General features: G+C 40.7%; 1 protein-coding gene across 1 annotated transcript; it reads left to right on the top strand.

Moving 5' to 3' along the window:
• The first annotated feature begins 125 nt into the window (after positions 1 to 125).
• Positions 126 to 3,377, top strand: psma8 (proteasome 20S subunit alpha 8). Its single transcript, XM_072363778.1, has 7 exons — positions 126 to 339; positions 1,558 to 1,684; positions 1,867 to 1,991; positions 2,168 to 2,290; positions 2,422 to 2,541; positions 2,654 to 2,716; positions 2,807 to 3,377. Exons 1-7 carry the CDS (start codon positions 238 to 240, stop codon positions 2,900 to 2,902), a joined length of 756 nt encoding a protein of 251 aa, XP_072219879.1. The 5' UTR covers positions 126 to 237; the 3' UTR covers positions 2,903 to 3,377.
• Positions 3,378 to 12,268: the final 8,891 nt, after the last annotated feature.

Raw genomic sequence — 12,268 nt, 5'->3', positions numbered from 1 at the left:
CTAAATTATTGAATAAAAAATAAGAATGTTCTGTTTCACTTGTCAAATTACATTGAGATTATTGTGTTTTCATGACAATTTCTATTCAGGCGGAATCTCCTTTTGGTATAGCCGAGTTCATAGGTTATGCGCATGCGCTCTTTCCAATATACAGACTAAGCGGCTTGTTGCTAACTAGCTGAATCATTTTGTAGAGGTTTCCTAATTTTCGAGTGAATTTACTAATCTTGCTGTGCAATGGCGGCAAGGTATGATAGGGCTATTACTGTATTTTCCCCCGATGGTCATCTCTTTCAAGTGGAGTATGCACAGGAAGCTGTAAAGAAAGGTTCCACAGCGGTAAGTCGTTAAATAGAACTAATGCTAAAGCTAACGTGGTCACTGTCTGTTAGCCTACCAACTAGCACCTAGCAGATACTCACTAGTTATTAAGCTATTATTTCGTTCAACATTCTCTTGTTGCACTCTAAATTGTAATTTGAACTCATGATGTTGCTGGACAGTAATTATGCAAATCCTACTTTTATGGTTGTAGCTATAACATTTTAGAAGATTATAAGGGGTTCTAGTTAGCATTTTGTCGCTGTGTCACTCTCGCAATACTTTCGGTTTTGATCTGGTGTCTTGTAGTGGAGGTTCGGGTACAGTTTGTCAAAAAAAGTTTAGTTGTAGCCATACAAGAACATTTATAGATAAAGTCCATTCAGTGCAACACGTAAAGCTAAGCCAAAGATTCCCCTCTTCATCTGAAGGTTTTTACTTAAAGTAGATAAATGTTTTTCTTTTTTTGTAAAGCTGTTAAAAGTAACGCTTTTATAAAGATTAGAAATTACAAGTATTTTCTTCCTTGTATTTTCTTTTTTCAACGTCGTATCGATTGTCTCGACGTTACAAAAAGGGAGATTTTATGCAATGAAGCAATTTTGTTCCAGGAATCATGGTGAACACATGTAGTCACGTCTTTTAAGATTATTATTGTGCACAGGGTGATAAGAGCCCTAAATTTACGCTAGGTTTTGATTTAGATTAGTTTTAAAACTGATTTTGCATAAACTTTTAATTAGCAATGAACTCGCTGAAGTCGTGGGTCACTAGATTATGGTCGACTTCCAATGTAATAGAAGCTTTGTTTGATTTGGTGACTTGTCCAGAAAGCGCAGAGCCCAGCTAATTTAAAGTACGGTGTCCAAAAGTTAAATAGAATCTTAGGGTAATTGTTAATGTATAATCTGATTAAAAGCTATCCAGTTTTGTTGCATGCTTCATTCATAAACTGAAATGGCTGAGACTGTTTGAATTCTTGAAACTTGCTCTGAGAAAAGTTTGAGGAGCTGTGACCCATTAAGATGACAAATATAACCTTAAGTAAGAAGATCACAGTGAGTTTCAAAATATGAAATGAAAGTTATCTGGTGACCTCCTCATCGAAACAGGTTTGTGTGAAGTCCTGGATATCTGCTCTTTGCCAGCGAGCACTCTGCACCATCTGTCAATCCTTGGAAACAAAAAATTTAGTGTTGCTCATTAACTATGTTTCTCTTTTTTTTTCCTGCTCAGGTGGGAATCAGAGGGAAAGACATTGTTGTCCTTGGCGTTGAGAAGAAATCCGTTGCAAAGTTGCAGGAAGAAAGGACTGTCCGCAAGATATGTGCACTGGATGAGCATGTCTGCATGGCATTTGCAGGTACATCTGAAAAAAGATCGAAATATTATATCTGTTGTTAAACAAAAAAAAATAAATCTCCTGGATTTTTTCATTGTACAGTAATAACTGTCATTAAAACTTTATTTTTTTTCCTTGTGTTTTATTTCTTTTCTTTTCTTTTGCTTTCCACAACCTATTATACTTGCTTCAATGCTTTTAAGGTCTTACGGCGGATGCCCGTATTGTGATAAACAGAGCTCGGGTTGAGTGCCAGAGCCACAGGCTAACAGTTGAGGACCCTGTCACAGTGGAATACATCACACGATACATAGCAACACTGAAACAGGTGTGTAATAGTCTTACCACTGATTTAATGCTACCTTTTATAATCATTAAAGGCATCCATATCTTGTATTTTTTGTTTTTTTTTGCTCTTGTGCTGTATACGCTGTGTTAGTTGTTTTGTTTATAGTAATGACGCACAAAAGCACGAGCAAATTTGTATTTATTTCATATTTGCAGCGCTATACTCAAAGCAACGGGCGCAGGCCGTTTGGAATCTCTGCCTTGATTGTTGGCTTTGACTACGATGGAACCCCCAGGCTGTACCAGACGGACCCATCAGGAACCTACCATGCCTGGAAGGTCAGTGACCTTTCTATGTATACTTTACATTGTTGTGTCGTTACACAAGTTCAGCAAGTACAATAAAAGTCTGAATATGATTGATAATTTGTTTTTGTGTTATTTCCGGGGGGCAAAAAAAAAAAAATCAGGCGAATGCAATTGGCAGAAGTGCAAAAACCGTGAGAGAGTTCTTGGAGAAGAATTACACAGATGAAGCCATTGCTGGGGACAATGAAGCAATCAAGTTGGCCATCAAAGCTTTGCTTGAGGTAAGGTCAAAAATGTTTTACTTTGGACTCTTTCTCATCAGCTAAATACACTAAAGCTGAATTAATACTTAAACGCTCTCGTTACTTATTATAACTTCTTCACTCATCACAGGTTGTCCAGTCAGGTGGAAAAAATATTGAACTTGCTGTTATCAGACGGAATCAGCCACTGAAGGTAAGCTGTGAGGTTAATCTGGCTTTTTAAAGATCCTTTTCATCGAACTTCTGTATCAGCTAACAGTTGTGTATTTTGTCTCTTTTACAGATTTTGGAATCCAAGGAAATTGAGACTCTGGTGGCTGAGATAGAGAAGGAAAAGGAAGAAGAGGCAGAGAAGAAGAAGCAGAAAAAATCCACATGAAGCAGTTGACAAAGTCTTTTCTTTATTGCACTTGGATGACAATAGCAAATTGGGGTTCGAAATATTACTTTCAGAGCGTTTACTCATTTATTTCATTATAAGGAGCTGAGTCATAACTTGAGAGTTGCTGGTGTTGCTTAATTGTTTTTACACATTTCCTCGAGACACTCTAACATTTACAAAGAATAGCAAGTTCATGTACTTAAAACTGTTGGGTTGGCTGAGTTTGGACTCGCCTTCTGATTTGAAAGGAATGAGTTGGTGTGTCCAAACATTAGCCTGGTATTGTGTATGAGCAGATCTCAAGTTAAGAGTTAGATCTTTTTCCATTCTTACAGGCTCTTTGTTTTCTTTTCTTTTATATCCTACATCAAACAGCTAAGATACTGGTAAATCTCAAGTGCTTGAATTAAATGTATGCGACATTCAGGACCTGAATGAAACTAAATAACCAATAAAAGTTGACTTGTTTGTATGTTTTCTACAAATTATTTAAACTCGCAGTTATACTAAATGGCTTTTAGTCAGTGCTGAGTGAAATGATCAGAAGGCCTTTAGTAACGCTGACCGGTTTCCTCAAAATGACTTCAGTGGGACTGTTAAACAGTAGAATACCCCCACTCCCTGTATTGATTATTCTACTGCAAAGCAAGTACTGCAATAAAGTTACCTGCAGTTAAAAAAGCCACTGGCGGCAGTGGAGTGTGTGGCCATAAAGTGTGGTGTTTTTTACATCTATCAGCATTCTGTCACACAAACCTGGAAGTAGTGGGAGTTTGATTGCTTTATAAAGTGGCTCACCTTTCCCTCAGTCATTTAAAACAAATTAGCAGCGAGTGAATGAAGTCTCTAATGGTGGTCCAACAAGACACCCTCTTTTTTTTTTTTTTTTCCCTCTGCCTTTTTATTTCATCCTAAATTCGCTTATCAAGCAACCACTGCTCTGAATTCTCAACGACACAATTATGGCCGGCGGTGTGGTAGGGCTGCTTAATGGGATCCTGGCCTCAGACCCCAGTGGGAACTTTCAGTGACTTTAATCTGGAGCCCTTTGAAAAGTTGTGCCGTGCTGTGCTGAAGAGCCTCGGGGGTTCCCTCTGACTCCTACCAAAGACATAATGGTGAATGCTAAAGTCCTTCATTTAGAGTCATCTTCCCCGAGCCAGGATTTCCTGAGTGGCTGCCTTGACTAGAGCCATTGCACTTTGTCTCGTTTGTGAGCTGTTAGAGGTTCGTGTTTGGACTGGATGTTAAGAGGATCAATTAAGCCACTGACAATAGTTCCCATACAAGAAGTCTTGAGAACCACAATAGCAATTAGTTTTGTATAACTCAATTTGAGCCGATTCATCCTTTCACCTCTCACTAATGCATTTCATGTTAGAATTTGATATTATTAAGCTATCACTGCTGTTAGGCTGTTGGTGCTTTGGGCTGACAAAGTAAGCTCTAGGTAGGCTTCTTGCAACAAAGACTATCTGATCTTTCTTGTCAGCAAAGCACGAGCAGCTTATTTTTGCTGCTGCTAAGACCCTAGTCTTTAGAAGAGTTTTCTTATTTCTGTCTTGCTTTTTCTTTTTTTTTTTTCTTTTGCTGGCATTGTTATTGCCCACAATCAGCACTACTGTGCCTCAGGACAAAGTCCATCTCTCTCATCGCTGGCTTCAGCTCATCATTAATGCAGAAAATAATGGCTACACCAGAGGTCATTGAGGGAGGAACAATGCCCGAGGACATGTACTCTCCGAGCAAAAATGCACACTGCTGTAGGCTGTCAACAGTGCGTTCTTTGTATGCACACATCCACCTAACGGGCCGACTTCACACGAATTGGAAAAACACTATTAATGCGAGCATGTATCAAATAAACAGCTCTTACATTTTTTTTTTATCTCCCGATATGTCATCCACCCGTACTTTAGGCAAAGTGTTCTCACACTATAGTCTGATATAAAACAAAAAACTGGAACATTTGAGTGTTTGGGTCTATTTTGAGTGTTTTGTTGCATTTTACATCCCATTTTTAACCCTTTTTCCTGTGATTACCAAAAAACAGTCCACTAATGCTTATTTCTAAGTCACAGGGAGATATCCCTTAGAGGATATGTTTTGTCATTCTAATGTGCCACCCTGTAGCTATATATATTATAGTCTGCCCCTTCTGGGATATTCAAAATGTTTCAGTGCAAAATGTCTTTAGGTCCTAAATAAGGTAAGTGCTTCAAGGTTGGAAGCACACACTTTTGCATCCCTGGGGATCTATTGTTACATTAGTCCTCTTCTAAGACTCGTTTTTTTTTCCCTCCTGAGTAACTCAACGTGTCATCACCTTCTGAACCAGCAGAGCGCAGTGTTGCATAAAAACAGCTCTCATCATATCGCTTACAGTTTCTCTCACTTTTCGTTGTAGGGATTGACAGTGTGACTCCTCTAGCTAACAGCGAGCAGAATCTGCTGGCCACTGACATGTTTTCGTTTCTGTGCTTCAATTCGCAGCGGCAAAGGCGCTCTGAACAATTGAATCTATCGAGGGAGAGTTATTTTGCTTAAAACTGTCAGATGAAAAAGCAACATTGCTTGTGTCCCCGAGCGATGACCAAGCTGTCAAAGTGTGTTGGGTCATAAAAGGCTACGCTCTCAACACTGTCCCTTTTCTGCTTGTCACATGTCGACAGTTACACACATACACTATTTGTGCATAGAGGATTGACTTGCCTCTACTTATACCCTTTGGGGCTCTGTAAGTTTCAGTATAGTGGTGTGCAGGCTTACAGATCCATAAGTGATCCAAATATGTTTTCTTTTAATGTTCTCTTTTAACTTCTCGCTTCGGGCGTGTATTTTGAATATCACTCTATTATCTCATATCACACATCTTATCTTTTCTGTCCCTAAATCTCTTCCTCTTTCTCTCCCTGCCTCACTCTCTTGCACACACGTACGGCACACATTGATTTTTTGCTGTTTTCCTCTTGAACACACCCTCCACTCTTATCCCACAGAGCAAAAATATAGCTGAGTAACAGATACCGCCAGCATCTTCTGTTGTCATTACCATTGTGTCCCCTGAAAGGTGCTGGAATACTAACAGTTTGCGTGAAGAGATTAAAGGCATGGTTTAGAGTTACCCCTTAAGAGTCACCTGTCAGTGGTTTTGTCTCCCAGAAGAATACCCAGAGTGCATCCTTCTCTAATTGAAAGTAGACACCACTGCCCTGGACAGGGAAAACAGGAGATACAAGCGAAATGAGAGGGAGAGTCAAAAATGAGCAGACAGCTAAAATAAACAATTCCCCGGATGCTGCAGGCCAAAAGCAAATGGCCCCAGGGCATCGTGGCCTCTCAGGGCCGTGGCAGAAGCCAGTCACACACATCACATAGCATTACTCGGCATGGGGTTACAGGAAAATGTCAGCCGGCGCATAAGGAGGAACCATCGGCCCATAGGATAATTTGATTGCCTGAGGGAAGTGCAATCTTGCATTCCCACGATTCCTCTCTTTCCACCCACACCCTCTTTTCATTGTATTTTTGAAACCATTTTTCTTTCCCAGTTATTTAATGTTTCCAATTTCGCTGTTTGCTTTTGTAGCCACATATATGTATGAATATGCAATATGCATTTATATATGAACACACACTCATGTCCTGTGTTATTGTAAATTAGGGGGGGGGGGGGGGGGGGGGGTGTTACTTCAGCCCTTTTCCTGTGAAGCATGTGTGGCCTCTGATGTCTTGATTTACAGCCTCATCTTTACATGTTGGCGTTATAAGTTGCAGGACTGGTAATCATATGCCTTCCAGTATTATTGCAGTGGCAGATACAGTCAGAGGAAAAGGAATAATGAGGAAAAAGGAAATGAATCAACATGTACTGCATATCAAACGTGAACGTTTGTGTTGTAAAAGTGAGTGTAAAAATGCTGTTGCATCTTGTATGTTTCTTAGAGCATCGAATTGTTGTGTGTGTGTTAGTGCATGAACGTGCAGCTGCGAATATGCGCGGGCTTCAGAGAAAGACAGAGAGAAGGATGGAGAGAGCTAAAGAAAGAGACAGCAACAGAGTTCAGCGCAGATATCTGAGTGCGTCTGACAGAGAGGACAGCCCTGCAGGCAGGTCCCAGCCCTTCAGCACCGAAAATGACACATGACTGCTTTGACTTTTGTCATCCCCTGTCTGCCTGCGCCCCCAAACCCAAGCCTCCAACAAACACTGAGGCGAGCGTATATACACACACTCAAAGACACACAGTCACACACTGTATACTGCTTAGATTACATTATCTTTATCCCCAGGACATGAGCCCTCCTTGTTGGATGACATTTGGGCTTGTGCAGCAGTAAGGTTACCTTTCTTTGCCCCTGAGTTAAAGATGCCTGTCTGCAGCATGCATTTGAAATGAAGGACGGGGAAAAAATCAGATGAGAAAGATTTCCAAAAGCACTTTGATCAGAGGCATCAACAGTCACGCACAAACTTGTTAAGCAGTATGTAAATTTGGGCTGATACTGAATAAAGTTGCCAGAATGGCATGAATCCATTGTGCTGCGATGATCAAAATAAAAGAGGGCTTCATACGCTGGAGGGCAAGAAAGTCACAGACATGAAGGTTTTTTTTTCCTTCCTCTTTTTTCTACAAAGGGGCTGATGTGATGCAGAGAGGAGAGAAGAAGGGGAGGGAAATGAAAGATAGAGGGAAGCCTGGAAGGATCTCAATCTAAATTAGTCGGGTAGAAGGAAGACTGTGCTGAGTGAGACATATAATTAAAACCAAAGTGATGAAAACATCAGCGCTCATTCAGTCACTCGCTAGATGAATTTCTAAAATTCATCTGAAGATGTTTCAAAGCTAAAGGTAAATCTCACCCACTGTTAACACATACAAATCTCCCATTTATTCTTTACTGGTCTTACCAGCTCTCTTCCGCCTCCCACTTGTTTCTGTATCCCTCTGTCGTTTTTCTGTGACACCCAGAGATGAATAGACACTGTCAGAGGGACTCTTGTAGTCTGTCAATTCTTAAACAAACAGTTAACAAAAGGATCACTTTCACAAGAAGCCTCCCAGTCTGAGATAAAGTTATCATCTTCAAAATGTTCTGTCCTGCCTGCATGAGAAGACCCACCCTGTGAATGAAGTAAGGAATATGACCTCACGCAGGTACCAGTCTCATCGTGTGTCCTAACACACTCTGCAGCTCCTTTGAGTATCTCAATTCATTAGATACTTTTACACTTAGGTACACATTGTGTGATTCTTCCATCTATCATACATTAACCACACCTGCTTAATCCTACTCAGGATGAATTTGAGTTTTTAAGACTTTTGGTTGTTGGACAGCAGATTTGGAAACCCTATACTTCCAGCTAATGATTTCTTCATCCATGAATCAATCACATCAGTCACTTTCTCCTCGAGTGCTGGTGAATTACCCTGAACCGCTGTCTCCTCTGGAAGGTTATAAATCTATGCTCTTCAGGAAGACCCTTCCCAGTCAGTAAACTCAGTTTTATCTCTAAAATCATAATTACAAGAACACCTGGAAACTCACCTGTTGCCTTCCTCTTAAGCATTTCTTACTGCTTCCTCCCTTCTGGAGTGCATCATCCACAAGTCTCTGTTTTGGCAACTTCAACTTTATCATTTAGCAACTTCATTTGACATCAGAATATTGTTTATATATTCTATATATTCTATATATTTAATATCGCTTAGAATATTATTATCTGAAGCATCCTTTCTCAAAATTGATGCTGAATGCTCTAGCATTCATTTAGACTACTAAAGTCCCATTTTGGCTGGGTGACCTATTAAAAAGCTGAAAATCTCTTAAACTTCAAAAATGTTTCCAAAACACTTTGACCAGAGTACTAACTGGTACCGCCAAGAGATCGTATTTTCCTTGTGACTATATTAGCCTCTTGTAAACTTTTGAAAATGATTCAAAATCCTTAAAATCACATACAAAGCTGGCCACCCTGCACACTATCTGAAAGAGCTCGACGTTATATCGCCCTACAAGAGCTCTGTTCTCAGAATGTAGGCGTTCTGGTGATCATTAGAATTTGTAGGACAACAATGGAAGGCAGAAACTTTAGTTGTTATGCTCTTATTCTACAGTACAGGATGCAGAAACTGTCTCTGCCTTTAGAATTTACCTTCAAACTTTCACTTAATTCACAGATCTTTTTTGGTTGCCACTCGTTTTGAAATGCTCTTTTGTTTCTAGTATATGTTAACCTTTTGAATGTTTTTATTGTTTTAACATATTCTACTATCTAACATATTCTACTACTAATATATTATACTGCATTTTGTATATTGCTTCTATGCACATTTTAATGTCATTACTTTTTATTCTGTTTTATTTTTTAGTTTGTGACCTTTATGTTTGCCCTTGTTAGCTCCTTGGTTTGCACTTATGCTTGAAAAGTTCCACTATGACTAAATAAAGCAATTAATTAAATGAATCTATCCCTTATCTGCTCCTCATTGGTTTCCAGGTAAAATCAAAATCTCAAAAGATTGTATCCCTTTCTATAAAGGTTTACCTTCAAAACTTCTACTGGTTTACTGGCAGCCTGGCATCTATACCCAAATGTCTCTGGCAGTCAAAGAAGAAGCATTTAAACTTAGAGCCCTTTCTCACACTCTACTATAGTGTACCTCCCCTAAGTAAGTCCTCCCAACAACAAACGTCCCTGCTCTAAAACAGTCCTTCGAAAAAACAAGCCCGACTTTTGTGAGAATAAGAAGAAAATCAGCCCCCTCAGGTGTGTTCACTCTCTTCCCTCCTTTCTGCACCTGCACTGAGTCTCTCAATGCCTCTGTGTGTCTCTCCACACAATGGAGCATAGCCTGTGGCAGCTCTCTCCAGCTGAGAGCCACCTCTCTCCAGAGGACAGCAGAGGAAAACTGCCAGCAATAACAACTGATCCTGGCAGATAAAGGAGCAAATAGGCGTGGAGAGAGTACCTTGGACAACGCTTGCTTGTCCAGGTCGTTAGCGCCACTTCCTTTAGATTTGTGATACTAGGGGCTGTTAGCACAAAAATTCTTGTAATGACAGAAGCCAACAGGTGACAATCACTTTTCATTTTCAAAACTCTTGGCAATGCTTGATATTTATTACATTTGGGTCACTGTACGTTTTACCTTTACACAGAGATGTTTCCACAAAAGAACAGCGTTTGGTACAACAACCCAGTGATTCAAATTTTGACCTGGTGTATCCATCTCTCTCAGCTGTGCCAGTTCTGCTACATACACTTCACTGTTGAGGCCTTTGTTAATGCGCTGTAATGTAATAGGGCCAGTCCAGATGACCTAGCACCAGATCAGTGCACCACTCACGCTCCCGAGGGCAGCTGACTGAAACAGCAGTTAGGCAAGACAGCCACCACAGGTCGCTGAGACCGCAGCTGGGGAAGCCGTGGGTCAAAGGGTTGACCTGATGTGATTAAGTGTACATCCAGCTGCACAGAAGGATGCTACACTAAAATAGCGCTGCACCTAAAGATTTGTAAAACTCTTCCTCTCCTAATTTCTGTATCCAGTACACAGTGTGTGTGGCCTAAAAGAGCCAAACTTCTGCTGTTTGTCCTAAGAAAGACCTTGATAGGAATGGGGTCTGAGTTGGAGTGCTTATTTTATTCTCTTTCACGCTGCTGCAGGCTATGGCTGTATTAATGCAATGGCAGGGATCTTTGAAGTTGTGACTTTATGAGACAAAAGCTAATTTCCCTTCCTTTGTTCATTATCGAGAGAGACTTCCAGCCAGGCGGAAAACCATGCTGTGCTAATTATTCCATTCATGAGTTGTCTCTAAAGTATGTAGTGGATTTTACTGGGCTTCTTACAGGTAAGCAGGGTGATATTGTGCTGTATTGTATTGATATCTACTTTCTGAATTTATCTAACTGAAGGACATAAGCGTGAATAAATCTTCAGATGCAGGACTGATGGAATGGAGAAAGAAATAACTTTGAACAGAGTGCAGTGACAACTTTAGTTTTCCAGGTTGCAGATTGGTTACAAGGGAGCCTGAAGTCAGGACTGAATCACAGTTACACTGTCTGCGATGCCTCAACAAATCTATCCTCTGCAGACTTGTAAGACCAAAACCACTTTGCAACTCATTAAGATCTGAACCCAATTTCACAAATGAGTTTCAGAGTTTGCGGGGCTAAGTTAGGCATGTGACATAATGGGATTTCCATCTTCCCTTAAAACACAACTTGGCAGAGCATGAAGGGAAATGCAACATTTCGCATTCCTTCTTTGCCACGTGCAGCGATGCCGCCCACAACACCTGAGTGCTCCCAGTCAGCAAGATGCGTGTGTCCTGTCAGGGATGTAAGATGTGTACCCAGCGACAGAGTCAGATCAGACAAAAAAAAAAAAAATGTGTTGCTGTGATACAAGTGAAGCCACATACCTCCTCCATTACTGTCTGACACCCCTCCTCTTCCTCCTCCTCTCTCCCCTGCTTTGTTTGTGCTCATTTTGTGCCGTGTACAGCCTCCTGGCAGGCAGGTCAAGGTTTACCCTCGCACCATACACCATTTCCCTCACATGGCGCCCGGGGGAGGAACACAATAGGCCTGAGGCAAGGGCAAGCCCAAACAGCTCATATAACATTACCGCCATCACTACCACTAACCATATGGAATGGAGGACAGAAATACTAAGCTGAGAATCACAAAGTTGTATCTTTTTCTTCCTTTTTTTTTCTTTTTTTTCCAACCAGTTATTGCTTTTATTCTTTATTTCTCTGTTGCCTTTTGTCTTATTGTACATTATTGATTTCCGTCAGTAGTAAGTTATATGTCCATTAACCGACAGATTTAATAGAGCGACAATAGAAAGCTACTCATTTGTTCCCCCATAGTGTTAGTGTTCATTTTGAGAGTCTGATACTAACCCTGGCTAGAAGCTAGTGCTGGATTTTTAGCTGTAAATGGAAAATGCCTATGGGCTTTTCATTTTCTGGGCCCAGACGTTCCCTTCATGGTGTCGGAGCCCTTGTGTTCACAGAGTTCATGTTTTGCTGCAGGGCTTTTTTTTTATTTTGTTTTATCTCATAGCTTAGACTAGCAGGGCTTTAACTCCCAGAGGACTCCTGCGTAGCAACAGCAGAGATCAACAAAGTAAGTTTGTTTATGTTGGCTGTGTCCGCATGTTGTCGACTTATACATTTCTCAGTCTCCATTTCCTGCCTCTCCTTGCCCCAGGGGAAAGGAGCCCTCTAATTGGATCTTGTTCTAATTGAGCCTAATACTGGAGCTAACCGGAGTTGGGCCCTGTGGCTAATGAAGAGCTGAATCAAAACTAAGCACTAAAACTTTGACTGTGCATGTGGGTG

The sequence above is a fragment of the Leuresthes tenuis genome, unplaced genomic scaffold (assembly GCF_036924035.1).
Source record: "Leuresthes tenuis unplaced genomic scaffold, fLeuTen1.0.hap1 SCAF_14, whole genome shotgun sequence".
NCBI classification, from domain to species: domain Eukaryota; kingdom Metazoa; phylum Chordata; class Actinopteri; order Atheriniformes; family Atherinopsidae; genus Leuresthes; species Leuresthes tenuis.
The sequence above is the reverse complement of the archived record's forward strand: the minus strand, read 5'-3'. Positions and strand labels throughout refer to the sequence as shown.